The following is an 18,511-nucleotide window of genomic DNA, read 5'->3' as shown; positions in this document are numbered from 1 at the left end:
GTCAGCCCTGGATTTACTATAGGCCTGAGCATCATCTGACCTGAAGGCAGTGTTGCGGGCTTTCAGCAGAGGTCGCACCTCCTTGTTCATCCATGGCTTCTGATTAGGGTATGTTGTTATCTGTTTTTCTGTTGTAACACTTTCAATGGTGGAGTTGATGTGATCCAATACAGAGGAGGTGTAGATATCAATGTCCGTGTGAGAGCCACAGGCAGCCTGAGAAGCAAACATACTCCAGTCAGTGTGTTGAAACCTGTCTTGAAGTAAAGAGTCTGCTCCAGTTGGCCACACTTTGATGGTCCTCACTGATGGCTTCACATGGTTGATGAGGGGTGAGTACTTAGGGGTGAGAAACAAAGAAAGGTGATCAGACTGTCCGAGGTGGGGGAGGGGGGTCGCGATGTAAGCTCCATTTATGTTTGTGTATACATGATCCAAAGTTTTGTCTCCTCTGGTGTGGCAGGAAACATGCTGGTGAAATTTGGGGAGCACTGTTTTTAATTTGCAGTGATTAAAATCACCCGCGACAATAAAAGCAGCCTCCGGGTGAGCAGTCTGTTGTTTACTAATGGCTTCATGAAGTTTGTTCAAAGCAAGCTTGGCATTAGCATCCGGTGGAATATAGACTGCGGTTATTATGATGGAAGTGAACTCCCGTGGCAGATAAAAAGGTTTACATTTAACCATGAGAAACTCTAGGTTAGCTGAGCAGTGTCTTCCAACAATGACAGTGTTCGTACACCAAGCTTTGTTGACATAAATGCACAATCCACCACCTCTTGTCTTGCCGGAGTCATCTGCCGTTCTATCTGCCCGGAACGTGTAGCGTCCGGCTAGCTCAATAGCATTATTGGGTACGTCACTGTGTAGCCATGTTTCTGTGAAAACTATGACATTGCAGTCCAAAAGTCTCTTACTGTGGGTGATGCGAAGTCGTAACTCATCCATTTTGTTCACCAGTGACCGCACATTAGCGAGGAAAATGCTGGGTAAAGAGAGCCGGAGCGGTGTTAGCTTTAGCTTGACTCTTAGACCTCCGCGCTTCCCCCGCCTTTGTTTACGATCTCGACGCCGCCTGTGAGCACTTCCGCCCGGCTGGGTAGACTGCATAGCCTCGGGTGTTCTAGCGATCTCAGGGATGAGTCGAAGATTGGTGATAAAACTGTTGGAGAAGTCCTCACCGATATCCAAAAGCTCCTGTCGGGTGTATGATGTTAAAGCAAAGCTGTTCAGTACGAACAGACCCGAGATGAGCAGGAATAATACTGCAAAATTGCAAAAACTGGAGAGACGCTGAGCCTCGCGATGTGTTCGCGCCGCCATCTTGGTCTAACCAACCCAACGACTCTAGCCAACCCAACGACTCCTCAAGAAGTGCGCTACAACCTGAAACATGCCTGTGCGTGCTTAGTGACAGAACACACAATCGGGTTACTCAAATCCCTTTGGATGTGCTTGGATGCAGCTGGTGGAATGCTGTTATACTCTGTCAGATTGTTTTAGCATGTTGTGTACTGCGAAACATCACAATGGCACGGGATGTACCCGCTCCTTATGGACGACATGTACAGCCGGAACTTGTGGGTGACGAGATGCACGCGCCAGCCCAAGCAGCGCTTCAAGCACGCCTTCAGTTGATACAACGTTTGTATTAGCATATAATCTCATTCTATTTTCTAAATAGCTTTTGTAGTTTGCTACAGTGGAATTCTATAATTAAGCAAATGGAATTTGTAAAAAGGGGGTTTAAAGATTGCAAAAAGGTTTTAGGGAATATAAAAACGTATCAGAAAACAGAATTTTGCCACAATATTTATATACTTATGCACTTTCGTTATCGCCAAGCAATGCTATTAATTTATTCAGTGACTCATTTATTTCCTGTAGGCCAGCTGCCACATCCTTAATGGCAAGGATGAGGGCATCTTGAGTATGGAGCACCTCATCGATCAGGTGGCCCCTGCCCTCCACCCATGTCTTTTTTCCTCTGTGGAACTAAAATTCTTCTTATGGCCTTGAACTTCATGTCTAACCACATTTTTTTTTTACTTCTGCAACCGTCGCCAGTGGATACACTTTTAAATAAAACATTTTCCTGCCTTCCACCTCCGACAGCAATACCTCACGTTCATTATTGTTAAAGTTCTTTTGTTTCTGTGCCATAATTTTCTTTCTCTGGACAAGTGGTGCTTTGTGGAAAGCCCTTATATGGAGCTGGTTTGGGCGTGTATTATGCTAATTACTAACCTTGTGCATGCGGGCGCTCATTTAGAAGACTCCAAATTTACTAACAGAAGAACAAGTTTAAGAACAAGCTCATGTGCGTATGCACGTTGTCACGGGAGGAGCCAACGACAGACACAGTTGGCGTGGGTGATTCAGATTTCTCTTGGCACAGCTATTAGAAGACTTACAAGTGTCAGACAGGTTGCTCACGTGACATCTATGTCATCAAGCTTAGTTTGAGTCTGCGTAGTACGCTCGACCCCCAGGAAACGCGTGCTTCTAATTGACTTCACTTGTCTCCGTTGAATCCAATGGGGTCGCTGTGTCCATTTCTTTTACTGTCTATGGGTGAGTGCGAGCACGAGTGCGGATGCATGAATGACGCATCACGGGTGTTTTGCCTGTCTACTGTCTTCACCGTGAAACACATTTTTTATAATTATGTACATATGTTAATGTTTACATGTTTATTTACATATACGTATATGTTAATAAAACGAAAGTTTTTTTTTTTTTGAGCAACTGGCATGGTGCCCCCCAGGAAGCTGGTGCCCTACGCAAACTGCATACTCTGCGTGTAGGGAGTGACGGTACTGCATATGCAGTACAAGGTTATGGTCAGGCAGTGCATGAGGTCCAGGAGGGGTGCATCTGCAGAAGTGCGGAGATTGTTTCTGCACTGAATTAAAGTGACAGCACATTGTTTGCGGTAAAAATAACTGTCAGTGCTGCTCCTTCACACATGGACTGCATGCGCACTGCAAACAGAGTATGTGTGAACCTGGTGTAAAATGCTGCCTCACATACAGCTCACTAAATCAGGCTTGTGCTGTGTGTATTGTCAAAACAAAAATGCAGTGTATGATCAAACATTTAATTGATATATATATATATATATATATATATATATATATATATATATATATATATATTTAAAAATATCTGTTTGAAAAAAGGGGCTCCACTCCTTATTAAAAAATCCCCTCTCACAAGAGTCTCCTAAGAGGGGAATTCATTTACATTTTTTTAATTCAGACCCAGAATAAATGTCTAAAAATCATGATTGGATCATAAATATTTCTACATGATAAAAAGCTTTTAAAAAGATACTGCTGATACTGCTCTCTGTGATTGGCAATCAGTAATCGGCATCAAAAATCCTGCTGAGAGCACCCCTTACTGTGCCTACCCTGGTTATAAATAATAATAATAGTGGTTTTGTTATTGTGCGATCAACAGATCTGAAACACTCACCTTCTGTAACACCCCAGAGGACAAAAGCCACAAACATCATAATATTTGGAAGGAATGCATGAAGAACCCCAAGAGTCCTGACATGTCTGGTTGCAATTGGGTCTGAAGAACAAATAGAGAATGTAAGTGTACGTATATCATCTTTAGACACTTTACATACTCTTACCCTTTTAAATGCTTACTTAGCTGTGACTGGAGTTTATAAGCAAATCCCTAAAGTTAATTCACCAAAGGTTCTCGAAATAATTTCCTAAGGGTTTGTATACTTTTTCAGGTTTTGTCTGGATTCATCTTGATTGTCTTGATTCCCATAGTGTTTTCCAATTTCCTGTAATCATTGGGGGTAAAAAAAAATTGTTTTACATTTTAAATTTTGTAACTATAAATGTTTGCTTTGAGTCAATAGTTATTTGTGTGTTAACACTTCCTGTCACATGTCGTTTAAAAATGCTGAAATATTCAAGAATATTACATCTGAACAGTGTTGGGGAACTAACTAGTTAGATTTAATGGAATTATGTTAATTTAATTACGAAATAAATGTAACTGTAATCAATTACAGTTACTGAGGGAAAAAAAGTGTAATTGTAATCAGTAACTTATGAAAATGTCAATGATTTCAAAGGGGGTTACATCAGAATTTTTTCCCATACACATTTAATTGATTTCTTTCATAAATTGCACAATGTTCTAAACGAAACGTTTCAGGAGTTTAGGACACAAAATAGGACACATGCTTATTTGATACTTGTCTTATTTGCTTCTATTATTATTATATTTTTTGTTTACTGATTAAAAAAAAAATATATATATATATATATATATATTTTTTTTTTCATATATATATATATATATATATTTATATATGAAAAATATATATATCATCAAAGATGTAGAAGGTAAACGCATTTTACTGGACTTTATGCACGATATACTTCACAGCACGCTGGCACCAGTTTTCTCAAGTTTCAAGATAAGGAGATTGTCCTGCATTCCGCGAGAAGCTGGTATATCATCCATAATGGCTGTTCTCCTCACCACACAAGGCTGAAGAGTACCATCGCTGTATCAGCACCAGATAAACCATGTACGATCAGGCGATCATTCCGGATTTGAACATTTTATACGAAGGGGGAAAACTTATCATCCCAAACCTTACAACACTAAACTTCAGTCCAGTCTGTTTGCCAGCAGTGAACAATACTTATAACAATTCTTAATGATAGGTTGGAGGGTGTCCTTTTTTTAATAATAATAAAAATGTGTTTTCTTTGCTCATATAAATAACTAGAGTTAAGCTATGTTCTATTTGACTCAAATGTAAATTTGTATGCATATGTAAAATATTGTGCGTTATTGTGGGACTCATCTGTCGCCCGCTCTAGTTAGTTGCCTATTGTATAAAGTTGCCTTGTCATTTGGGGACTAGGCTTTAGTTCTTGGGAGGGGGTAGGGGATGTTCACCATGTTCTCTATATTTTATAGAGAGGGTATACTAATTTGTCGAACACTTTATTGTCAGGAATTCACACTGCTTAACATCTACCTCCCAAATGCAGACTGTCCTAAATTTATAACTAAAATGATTGCCCTATTTAGCCAATATAATACAGAATTTGGAATATTTGCCAGAGACTTCAATTGTAGTATAGGTATCATTCTTATATCAGACCATGCACCGTCTCCCTTCGGCTATCCCTGCTTCAGCAGGTGCATCCAACTAGGAACTGGAAATTTAATTCTTCGCTCCTTATGAATACGCAAGCCTGTAATAATATTAGACAATGGCTGGAACAACATAAGCAGGATAAAGCGGCCAACCCTGTCACTCCTACAGTGATACGGGATGGAGCTAAAGCGGTGATTAGAGGACAGCTGATTTAATATACATCCGCAAGGAAAAAATCGATTACTGAGTGAACTGAACAATTGAAGAAGGAGCTTACTTATTTATAGCAACTTCATAAACATTCGCCCACGGAGATAAACTTGAAGAAATTTTTATAGCAATCCACAAGCACAAATATGTGTAAATGGGAAAATGGAAAACAGATTTTCCCTGTATGCTGACGATATAATTCTGTATTTGTCCAATCCAGAAAGCTTAATACCAGTGGTATTTGGGAAGTCTCTGTTTATAAAGTGAAAGACAATATGGTATAAGTCAGTTTCAAGACATGTTAACCAATTGTTCCCTTAAGTCTTTCTCAGATTTAAGGGTAGAGTTCCATTTCCAAGACAGGAGTTTTGAAATGGGAGGACAATATCTCTGGAGTGGTCCAAAAATAGAGGAGATTTTGATGAACTCCCAAATTTTGAAAGAAAGGATTTCTGAGATATACTCTGCACTGATAGATTATCATAATTCTTCCTTGGTCTCACTTAAAAGGGATCTAGGATGTAACTTCGGTGAAGAACAGTGGGGGACTATATGTCAGAATATTTTCACTTAATTTTTCTTGCAGCAAAATAGCTGAACAGAACTATAAATTTATGCATAGGATGTCTCTTAACCCACTTTGTTTGAGTAAAATGTATCCTAATGTGTCATCCAGATGTCACCGATATAAAACCTACATAGGATCAGTTATGCACATCTTTTGGGAGTGTAGAAAAATATTTCTGGAAAGCAGTAGACGATTTCACATCCAAGGTTTTACAAATTCCACTGGACAATATGCCAACACAATATCTCTTTGGTACGGTATTGGACAAGACTCTTGACCCTACATCTGCAAAGAGACTTGGCATAATATCATACTTAGCAAAAAAATTTGTTTGCTCAGCTGGAATCAACCAAGGCCACCAACATTGGAACTGTTTAAACAACTTTTGAAAGAAACATTATGATTAGAACAGTACACCTACAACTTAAGAAACAAGGGTGATTTTTTTCTGAAGAATATGGATGTCTCTTATAGAACTTTTAGCCACCTAAGATATACTAAACAAAATGTATGACCATATTTAAAACTACAGCTTGACATTAATGTAATTTTAATGTAATTTAATTGAATTATTTTCAATTAGCTTTTCTCTCTTCAGTGCATCTGTACTGTATTTTCCATCAGTTTATTACATTTAAATATTGCTGCTCTTAATTTATTATTTTACTGTACTTGACCTTTGTTACTGATTATTTCTGTTATTTTTGTATATATATATATTAAAATTATATACAAAGTAACTTTTACGGACTTTTAAATTAAATGTTCCCTCCTGGTGGAATGACCTCCCCAACTCAATCCGAGCAGCTGAGTCCTTAGCCATCTTCAAGAATGGGCTTAAAACACATCTCTTCCATCTTTATTTGACCCTCTAACTTTAAACTCACTATTCTAATTCTATTCTAAAAAAAATCTAACTACCTTTCTAATCTTTTTGTATTCTATTTTCTTTTCATTTATTATGCAATTGTGTGTGTGTGTGTGTGTGTGTGTGTGTAAAGATCTCTAACACTAGCTTGCTCTATTCTTTTTCTATTCTATCCTTTTTCTTTTTATTTATTATATTATTTAAAAGCCAATGCTATGTGTACTGTGTTAACCTAACTGAGACTTGTTATAGCACTTATGCATAAATTTATAGTTCTGTTCAGCTATTTTGCTGCAAGAAAAATGAAGTGAAAATATTCTGACATATAGTCCCCCACTGTTCTTCACCGAAGTTACATCCTAGATCCCTTTTAAGTGAGACCAAGGAAGAATTATGATAATCTATCAGTGCAGAGTATATCTCAGAAATCCTTTCTTTCAAAATTTGGGAGTTCATCAAAATCTCCTCTATTTTTGGACCACTCCAGAGATATTGTCCTCCCATTTCAAAACTCCTGTCTTGGAAATGGAACTCTACCCTTAAATCTGAGAAAGACTTAAGGGAACAATTGGTTAACATGTCTTGAAACTGACTTATACCATATTGTCTTTCACTTTATAAACAGAGACTTCCCAAATACCACTGGTATTAAGCTTTCTGGATTGGACAAATACAGAATTATATCGTCAGCATACAGGGAAAATCTGTTTTCCATTTTCCCATTTACACATATTTGTGCTTGTGGATTGCTATAAAAATTTCTTCAAGTTTATCTCCATGGGCGAATGTTTATGAAGTTGCTATAAATAAGTAAGCTCCTTCTTCAATTGTTCAGTTCACTCAGTAATCGATTTTTTCCTTGCGGATGTATATTAAATCAGCTGTCCTCTAATCACCGTTTTAGCTCCATCCCGTATCACTGTAGGAGTGACAGGGTTGGCCGCTTTATCCTGCTTATGTTGTTCCAGCCATTGTCTAATATTATTACAGGCTTGCGTATTCATAAGGAGCGAAGAATTAAATTTCCAGTTCCTAGTTGGATGCACCTGCTGAAGCAGGGATAGCCGAAGGGAGACGGTGCATGGTCTGATATAAGAATGATACCTATACTACAATTGAAGTCTCTGGCAAATATTCCAAATTCTGTATTATATTGGCTAAATAGGGCAATCATTTTAGTTATAAATTTTGGACAGTCTGCATTTGGGAGGTAGATGTTAAGCAGTGTGAATTCCTGACAATAAAGTGTTCGACAAATTAGTATACCCTCTCTATAAAATATAGAGAACATGGTGAACATCCCCTACCCCCTCCCAAGAACTAAAGCCTAGTCCCCAAATGACAAGGCAACTTTATACAATAGGCAACTAACTAGAGCGGGCGACAGATGAGTCCCACAATAACGCACAATATTTTACATATGCATACAAATTTACATTTGAGTCAAATAGAACATAGCTTAACTCTAGTTATTTATATGAGCAAAGAAAACACATTTTTATTATTATTAAAAAAAGGACACCCTCCAACCTATCATTAAGAATTGTTATAAGTATTGTTCACTGCTGGCAAACAGACTGGACTGAAGTTTAGTGTTGTAAGGTTTGGGATGATAAGTTTTCCCCCTTCGTATAAAATGTTAAAATCCGGAATGATCGCCTGATCGTACATGGTTTATCTGGTGCTGATACAGCGATGGTACTCTTCAGCCTTGTGTGGTGAGGAGAACAGCCATTATGGATGATATACCAGCTTCTCGCGGAATGCAGGACAATCTCCTTATCTTGAAACTTGAGAAAACTGGTGCCAGCGTGCTGTGAAGTATATCGTGCATAAAGTCCAGTAAAATGCGTTTACCTTCTACATCTTTGATGCCAAATACACAGATATTCTTTGGGGAAGTTGTGGCCTAGTGGTTACAGTTTTATGCCTAACCCTAAGGTTGTGGGTTCGAGTCTCGGGCTGGCAATACCATGACTGAGGTGCCCTTGAGCAAGGCACCGAACTCCCAACTGCTCCCTCGGCGCTGCAGCATAAATGGCTGCCCACTGCTCTAGGTGTGTGTTCACAATTTGTGTGTCTGTTCACTGTTGTGTGTGTGCACTTTGGATGGGTTAAATGCAGAGCACTAATTCTGAGTATGGGTCACCATACTTGGCTGTATGTCATTTCACTCAGTAAGCAGTTATGTATGTACAGGTATATTTTGCTCACTCTGGATAAGTACAGTTCTTGGATAGAAGAAAGGTTGTACCGATGATTCACTCAGCAGTCCGGACTACCCTCTGTAGTCTTCTGAGGTCAGATTTAGAAGCTGAGCTGAACCAAACCATGACTGAAGTGCAGAGGATGGATTCAATGATGGTGGAGTAGAACTGTTTCAGCAGCTCCTGTTGCAGGTTAAACTACCGCAGCTAGTGAAGGAAGTACAACCTCTGCTGGGCCTTTTTCACAATGGAGTCAATGTGAATGTCCCACTTCAGGTCCAGAGTGGTGCCAAGGAACGTGAATGACTCCACTGCAGTCACAGTGCTGTTCATGATGGTGAGTGGAGGGAGAGCAGGGGGGTTCTCCTGAAGTCCACTATCATCTCTACTGTTTTGAGCATTTTAAGCTCCAGGTTGTTGAGATTGCACCAGACAGCCAGATCTTTAACCTCCTGTCTGTAAGCAGACTCGTCACCATCCTGAATGAGGCTGATGAGTGTGGTGTCGTCTGCAAACCTCAGGGGCCTGACAGAGTGGTCCTTAAATGTACAATCGTTGGTGTACAGGGAGAAGAGCAGAGGGGATAGAACGCAGGCCTGGGGAGCTCCAGTGCTGATTGTTTGGGTGCTGAATGTGTATTTTCCCAGCCTCACTAGCTGCTGCCTGTCTGTCAGGAAGCTGTTTATCCACTGACAAACGAAGATGGGCATAGAGAGCTGAGTTAGTTTGGGCCGGAGGAGGTTTGGAATGATAGTGTTAAAGGCCAAGCTGAAGTCCACAAACAGGATCCTCACGTAAGTCCCCGGTCTGTCTAGGTGTTCCAGAAAATAATGCAGTCCAATGTTTACTGCATTGTCCACAGGCCTGTTTGCTCTGTAGGCAAACTGAAGAGGATCCAGCAAGGGTCCAGTAATATCCTTCAGGTGGGCCAGGACCAGTTTTTCAAATTACTTTATGACCACAAACGTTAAAGCCACATGCCTGTAGTAATTTAGTCCTGTAATTTTGGATTTCTTTGGGATGGGGATGATGGTAGAGCGTTTGAAGCATGAAGGGACTTCACACAGCTCCAGCGATCTGTTGAAGATTTGTGTGAAGATGGGGGCCAGCTGGTCAGCACAGGATTTCAGACAGGCTGGTGTAACACCATCTGGACCTGGTGCTTTTTTCCTTTTCTGCTTCCGGAAGACCTGGCGCACCTCATCCTCACTTATCGGTATTGCAGGTGTGGGGGAGAGGGCGGTTGCAAGAGGTCTGAATGGTGAGAGCGATTGTTTGGAGAGGTGTTCAGGACGGGTTGCAAGAGTTGTGAATGGTGTGAACGGTTGTTTGGAGAGGCGTTCAGGGCAGGTTATGGGTGTTCTTCTTTCAAACCTGCAGTAAAGATCATCTGTCTTCATCTCCAGATGTGCTGTTCGCTTTGTCGCAGAGGGTAATGCTGACTCTGTCTTATCAATGTTTGTCCTCTACTGCAGAAAAGTGGGTCTCAGTTTCCTCAATCCATTTTTCATTTGCAGACACCTCACATTTACTGTCAGTCAGATTGCTCTCTGAAGCTGAGATTTGGAGCTGAGCTTGCCATTACTCCCCTTTACCACCGTCACGGTTTCTGTTGCAGGTTCCTTCTCAAACAGTTCAACATTTTCACTGCAAAAATGTACAAATCTCTTGTAATGAGACACATTAGTAGAATGTTTTCACAGCAACTATAGTTTTCCACCAAAATAAAAGATCAACTGGTTTCAGTAAAAAAAAACTAAGCACAAAATATGCATGTTATTGTACAAAAACTTTGAATCTTAACATATTGTATTTGGATTATTCTACTATAGGTTTTTAACAATACATCCAAGCACAAACACTGCAAGCTAAAGTTTGAGATTATTTTCATTTTTTATACAGTATGTTTCAAAAATAAAACTGCTGTTTTACAATTTTCAGCATGTAGTAGTTTATTGAATTTGATTGTAAAGCCATTGCTTCCAGTGATTGGATTTTTAACCTTTATAATGAACATACAGCTGCCATGTTGTATTACCAATGTTGATTCAGTTAGCAAAATCAACACCTAATTCAACATTGATCCAACATCAGAAACAACATCAACAACAGAAAGACCCATGCTCAGTGGTCGAATTATAAATGGACGTTGCACACCGCATTGCTCTTCACTGTTGTATAAAATTTGCATATTTATGTGCTGATATTCAGAAAAGTACATTGCATGTGCAATCAATATAAAAACAAAAACTTTTTTTTCATTTGAACTGCTTTCTAATGGCCTTCATCGAGCAGTGAATGCTTCTGGACTCAAGATTTGGTTTTGTTTGTTTTTTGCAAAGTCTGTGACACACTCGTCAACTCTCCTATCGTCTCTCAGTCCCTCACAGTCACACATACAGTACAATAACATTATTTCAAGGGAATGTCTTTAAATTCTAATTAAGGGAAAACCATACCTTCTCTTGTCTTCTTTTTAAAGAACTTCAAATGTTGTGCTTGAACCATTTTCAAAAAACCTTGTTACAGTACCGAGTTCTGATTTGCCAATCGCCGTTAGTTCATGAATTATCATAAGGTAAAGAAGTTTAACATTTAATTTCCACAACCAATTTCACATAATACACAACATTATTAATCTGAAGTGGATGGTTAGAGACCCTCCATTGGTAAAAGTTTAAACTCAAGTGGATGGTTAGGGGGGATGGAGGTTTCAATGGGGGGAGCGTTTTGTCATTTTTTTCCACCAGGGGGATCACATCCCCCTCAATTTGAGCCTTTCCCATGCTGAGGTAAGATGTTGAAACAATGTCATAATTTCAGCGGTGAAACAATATCACACTATCAACGTTGATCCATTTAGCAAAATCGAATCCAACATTGATTCAACCATGGTACCTGATGTTAATTCACCAGCGAATCAATGTTTAAATGCCGGCTGGGGAGCACTATTGTAAATCAAATGTAATCAGTTACATTAATAATGTATGTATTGTGTATATTGTGTATATGTAATGTAATGTAATGTATGTAAATAGGGTAACTTGTAATCTGTAACCTATTACATTTCCAAAGTAACTTTACTAACACTGCACCTGAAACACTCAACAAAAAGACATGTCAGATGTTAATAATAAGTTTCTGTGCAACAGCTGAACATAAGGAAAAGTTTGGCTTTCTTTTCCACTTAGACATATTAAAGGTTGGATGCTGTTAACTTGCATTGTATTGAACTGCAGATGTGGGAAATTGTTCAGCTGTAGAAAGTCAGTCATGACACAAGGGGCAGTAAAATTAGATAATTATCTTATTTTACTATAATTATTTTTGTGTGAAATATCTTTTTAATGGTCTTTTTTTATGTTAAAATACTTTGTCTTTTATCTTAAAAGTCAACTAAGAGGTAAACATTCTAAAAATCAGGGTTCCCACGCGTCCTGAAAACCTGGAAATCCTGGAATATTAATGACCAATTTTCCAGTCCTGGAAAACACATGGAAAATAAGAGAAAACATAGATTGTCCTGGAAAAAATCTTGTTGTCCTGGAAAATTATTATTTTTAAATTTTCTTGATCATTAAAGAATTGGCCGACAACTGGTTGAAACAATTAACGTAACAGAAAGCGCTCTGTTCAGGGATGCTGAGTTTTGACACGTGAGCTCACGCTGTTTAAGCAATGTTTGCAGCAAATGTTCACTGGTATGGAGGTAATATTTAATTACATGTTAATATTATTATAAAGTAATTATTTTGATACGCATGTGCAAGGGGTCTGCACGGTGAATTACAGCATGCGTGACGGCATTTGCCTGAGAAAAGGTTATCGATTTGTTAAGTCTATTTTATTTAGAATCATTGGAACGTCTTGCATCCCCATGACAAATCAGACCCAAACTTCCCAAACCTGTTTTATAAACGATATAGGAAGTGAAAATGAAATGCTGACGCGATGCACAGCGATAATTGCATGTTCATTGTGCAGCACAGACTTGTGAACATGAGGCGGAGGCCGGTAGTATATAATAGTACTTATATAAACGTGTATATAAAGGCACGTTTGCTATTGTCTGTTTGCTCTGTTTCACCAACCTAGTAGTTCCACACAGACGTTTCTCTTAGCAACAAACAGTACAGTGAAGTTTCTTTGCCGACTGTGAGTGAGTGTGTGTGTGTGTGTGTGTGTGTGTGTGTGTGTGTGTGTGTGTGTGTGTGTGTGTGACCAAATGGTCCCCACAAGGATAGTATAACCTGAGATCATCTACATTGTGGGGACCAGCCAGCAGTCCCCATGGGGGAAATGGATTAATAAACATACTAAATATTTTTTTAAAAATGTAAAAATGTCAGAAGTTTTCTCTGATAGTGTAGGGGGATAGAATATACAGTTTGTACAGTATAAAAACCATTATGTCTAAGGAGATTCTCTAGCAGGATAGTGAACCAGATGTGTGTGTGTGTGTGTGTGTGTTTGGTGCATTTCTGATTTTATAGTTGGGTTATAGCCATTAATTGTATGCTTTTTTTAAGAGAGGAGAGAGGAATATATTACTTTAGGCTGTGAATATGTGATCCTTATATTTTATTTCCATCATCATGAAATTTGAAATGTCCTGGAAATGTCCTGGAAAATGATCTCTGAAAAAGAGTGGGAACCCTGAAAGTGGTTGGTTGATTTCCCTAAAACTGTAACACTGGGACATTGATATTTTCTAGTTTATCTCTCTGCATTGAATAAATGTCTTGAGTAATTTTCCTGTAAACATACCTGTGAAAAATTGAGATCTGCAGTAGATCAGCCACCAGAGCACAAGTGCAGATCCAGATGCAGTAATAGAGAAAATCAACACCATTATGTGGGAAACAGAAAGACCTGGGAAATACAGAGATTAGACTATACACAGAAGACAAAGTTGGTGTAATTTATTAGTGGGGCAGATAAAACATGTACCCACTATTGTTTGCCAAGTCTGACTTAGTCCCTACTACTTCTTGAAACAGCATTCAGCAATATTTCAAATACAGAACAATCTCCAACACATGCAGTTTTTCCCTTTTCTTCAGCTACAGGGACTCACTACCCAAAGCAGCAGCAAATAAACATATCCCTGCTGTGGATATTCATTAGCATAGGTGTGGTTTATTTAAAATAAAAATGTATGTGAAGTTGGATTAGGTTAGGAAGGTGGACATTCAAATTAATCACAACAGACCTGATATGGAAATTAAAATGTGTCAGAAATATTTAGATGACAGTGCAGTGTTGAAAGGTCCAGTCAGACCAACACTGTAAAGCATTGTCCTGTGAATTAATGGTAGAAAATTGGCAGCACTTTTGCCAATAATTTACTGTTAACAGTTATTTACGGTAATCTACTTTACAGTATGTTACTATAATACCATGAATAAAACTGAAACTGCTCTTAACTAATTTACAGAATGTGACTTCCTTAAATTGGCCAACTGCCATTTAAGTTCATACATTAACATTTACAGTGCATGCATGATTATTATCCAAGTTGATATTCTGATTATAATTTTTTTCCAACCACATTGTCTTACTCTGTATATCCCAATCTCTTGATATAGATTTTTGTATGGGGTGGTACTGCTCTTTTGTTTATACAGGCTGTTCGGTCACTTGTTATTTTCATGATATTGTCAATTAATTTTTCTTAATTTTTTCTTAAGCTTGGCTTGGTTTTCACTCTGATATGCATTGTCAGATGTGAGGCCTTTTATAGTGAGGTGTGTGTCTTTCCAAATCATATCCAATCAATTTAATTTGCAAAAGGATAACTCCAATTATGGTGTAGAAACATCTCAACAGAGATCAAGAGAAATGGGAAGTACCTGAGCTAAATTCCAAGTGTTTTTGCAAAGGGTCTGAATTCTTATGTAAATGTGATATTTCAGGGGGTTTTTTTCTCTAAATTTACAGGCATTTTTAAAATTATCTGCCATTATGGGGTACTGAATTTAAACGATTGTACTAACAGGCTGCAACATCATAAAACTGCAAAAGTGTAGGGGCTCTGCATACTTTCTGAATGCACTGTACTTACTTTCTTACAATTCCTTGCAGCTTTAAAAAAAAAAAAAAAGCTAAACCAAAAATGTATTCATCTATTGTATTGACTTGACAGAGTAAACTGGTTTGTTTGGCAGTTAGATCAGTTGTGTAATGTTTATGTTTATCTGTTACTCACCCATCCGATTCAGTACTCCAGTTGCATTGGCTGAAAGTCCTTCAGCAAACACTTGACACATGTAAACTCCTTTATCCTCAGTTCTGACACTCTTCAGTCTGAGAGAGAAGTTTCCTTTAGGGATTTCAGCAGTGAAGAACTCAACTCTATCTATGTATCTCTCATCTGATGAATCTGGAAAAGTCTTATTCATTTGATAGAGCAGAACCAGAATATCTTCATCTGTTTTCCTCCATGAAACTTCTTCAAAATGTTCAGGTGGGATGTGAGAGTCTACAGAGCAGTTAAGTGTGACGTCTTCACCCACAGACACAGATACGGAGCGACTCGATCCTGATACTAGCAAACGTTCTGAAAGAATTAAATAAACAGTTCCAACATCAGATACAACATAGTTTTAATTTTATGTACAGTATTCCTTTTTTATCATGAAAATTATGGAACTCATGTGATCCAGACTCACCAACATCTTTTATTTGAACCACAGTCTCACCAGAATCCTGCTGACTGTGAACTGTACATGTGTATTGCCCCTTATCTTCAGCTCTCAGATTGTTCAGACGGAGGGAGAAGTTTCCATGTTGAATCTGATCAGTAAAGAAATAAGCTCTATCATGATAATCCTGCTGCTGGGCCTCTGGTCGACTCTCACCCTCTAGAAACAGATGAACCAAAGTCTCTGAGCCTGTTCTTCTCCATTCCACCTCAAGACCCTCCATTGGTGAAAGCTCATCAACATAACAGGGCAATACCACTGAAGATCCCAGAGGAGCAACCAGAGGACCAGGGGGACCATGTACAGTCAACCCTAAAATTTGAATAAACAATATTTATTAAATAAAACACCAGGATGCTCAGCATGTAACAGCTATAAATACAGAAATTACTTCTTTCTGCCATTTAGAAATTTGCTGTACAAATTCATTTGTATAAAAAAAGTTGTATTACTGGAGCACAGAAACTTTTCTTTTTACCTTTGATTGAAAAGAAAAAAAGATTAAAACCCATTTCTCTAATACACTGGTTCTGGTTTTCAATTAAAGGAATTATGTTGTAAAATTAGTCTAGATATCTTTATAAACCGCTAACTGGTAACTTAGCAGCTGCTACATACATTTTTAAAAGTTAGCTTTTAGTACAATATACATGTTTATTAATTAATGTTAGTTTTGCTAGCGTGCTTTAGTTGGTAACATATTTCCCCATTGACACATTCTGCTCTTCTAATTTCAGAGTCTCCAAACACTGCAGCTGATTCACCAGAGACAGCCTTGGAGGAGAAATGGTGTGTCCTTATTTGTAAATATATCATAATATTCCAAATGCAGCGTAAACATAACTTGTTTTGTTCATGTCAATTTTCAAGTTTTAATTTTTAGAAATCTACAATGTATTTTATTTCATTTTGACGTGATTTAATGTATATGTTTCAATGTGTAAATATATTTTATTAATTTAGGTCAGATAGCAAATGTTGCCGTTCTTCTGGAAAACGTACTCTGTTATGAACGTAACTTCTGTTCCCTGAGATACGGAACGAGTACTGCATATAGGGAAAAGCTCCTTTTTCCCTCCATACTGAAGCCTTTTTTCAATAACGCAGTGCAACTGCACTGCCATTGGTTTAATCTGTAAACTTTTTTAAACCAATGGCAGCGCTGTGGCGATGCAGTGCACCAAAGCCGCCAAAATGGGCAGGGCAAATGGCTATATAAGCAAGCAAATTGCCAGAGGAAATCAGGTCATACGACAGAAGCGACGACACTGAAGCCGCAGCCTCGTGGCACGGTATATAACGCAGTACTCGTTCCGTATCTCAGAGAACCGAGGTTATGTTCGTAAGCGAGTATGTTCCATTTCCATACTTCACTCATACTGCGTATGGGGAACGAATTCAACTGCACTGTGCCACTGTAGGGAACAACAATACTTGTCTTGGACACCTTGGGGTCCAGGGGACAAGTGAGAGGGCCAGAGGCGTTGAACCCTTTACACTACACTTCTAAGAGGGAGCTAGCTCCCTGGAGTTGGCATGATGATGTAGTCTGATAGAGACATTATTTCAGAGTCATTGTCATACCGAAAGGACCAGAGCAATCAAGGTCGGGATGTCCAGGTTATAGAATCTGACAAAAGTGGACGGCGAGGACAAGCCGACCACCTCACAGATGTCCTTGATAGAGACACCACTAGACCAGGCCCAAGAAGAGGCCATCCCTCTAGTGGAGTGGGCTCTTACTCCTATGGGGCACTCAAGGCCCATAGAGGAGTAACACAGAGCAATAGCGTCGGCTATCCAATGTGAGAGGTGCTGCTTTGAGACCCTTTGGTGTGGCCACCAAAGCAGAAAAAAAGCTGGTCAGATTGCCGGAACGGCTGTGACCGCTCAATGTATATCCTCAAAGACATCAGGGAGCAGATAAATTCCAGTTCTTGCTCGCCTGACAAAGGAGGCAGTGCCAGGAGGGAATTACCTGTGGTTTGAGTCATTGGGTCCAAACTCAAGGCATGCAGGGCTCACTGGGAGGGCCTGCAGATTACTAACACACTTGACCAATGCTAGAGCAAGTAGCAGAGCGGTTTTGAGCGTTAGGGGCCGAAGGTCAGCAGGCCGCAGCGGTTCAAAGTGAGGTCCCAAGTGGGAACAGTGAGAGGATGTGGGGGGTTCAACCGCCTTGAACCTCTCAGGAAACGCACAATGAGGCTGTTTCGACCCAGTGATTGGACAGTGCATAGGAGCATGAAATGCTGTGATTGCTGCTACGTACACCTTGAAAGGGATGAGACCCTTGTCTAGACGCTCTTGGATAAATGACAGTATTGGAGATACGTCACACTCAACAGGGTCAGGGTTTCGTGCTGGGCACCAGTCAACGAAGACTGACCATTTATGGGTGTAGAGGCATCTTGTAGACGGGGCTATTGCCTGAAAAATGGTGTGTAGCATGTCCCCGGGGAGGCTTAAAGGCTCCCATCGAGGGACCGTATGTGCAGAGCCCAGAGTTCTGGCTGTGGATGCTAGATTGTCCTGTTCGCCTGAGAGAGGAGGTCCCGCCTTAGGGGGATTGGCCATGGGACTTTCACGGAAAACCTGAATAGCTTCGAGGACTTGGCTCCTCCAGAGTGGGGCCACCAGGAGGACTCTGTGCTTGTCTTCCCTGACTCGTCTGATGACCTAAGGGATCAGAGCGATCGGGGGAAAAACTTAAAGAAGGAGGCTGGGCAAGTTGTGGACCAGCACATCTGTGTCCTTTAAAAAATAGGTTGGGCAATGAGAGTTGCTTTCTGAGGCGAAGAAGTC

The 18,511-nt window shown here is 39.5% G+C and overlaps 1 protein-coding gene across 1 annotated transcript in view; it reads right to left on the bottom strand.

Moving 5' to 3' along the window:
* Positions 1–18,511, bottom strand: part of LOC132139978 (uncharacterized) — a 65,894-nt gene that overhangs the window by 30,243 nt on the left and 17,140 nt on the right. Inside the window, exons 2-5 of the mRNA XM_059548724.1 lie at positions 15,674–16,018; positions 15,211–15,561; positions 13,770–13,874; positions 3,481–3,582 (exon numbers count right to left, since the gene is read on the bottom strand). Of these exons, the coding sequence (XP_059404707.1) occupies positions 3,481–3,582; positions 13,770–13,874; positions 15,211–15,561; positions 15,674–16,018 (903 nt within the window). The remainder of the gene's footprint in view (positions 1–3,480; positions 3,583–13,769; positions 13,875–15,210; positions 15,562–15,673; positions 16,019–18,511) is intronic.

Source organism: Carassius carassius, chromosome 1, assembly GCF_963082965.1.
Source record: "Carassius carassius chromosome 1, fCarCar2.1, whole genome shotgun sequence".
Lineage (NCBI taxonomy): Eukaryota > Metazoa > Chordata > Actinopteri > Cypriniformes > Cyprinidae > Carassius > Carassius carassius.
This window is presented reverse-complemented; position numbering and strand designations above follow the sequence as displayed.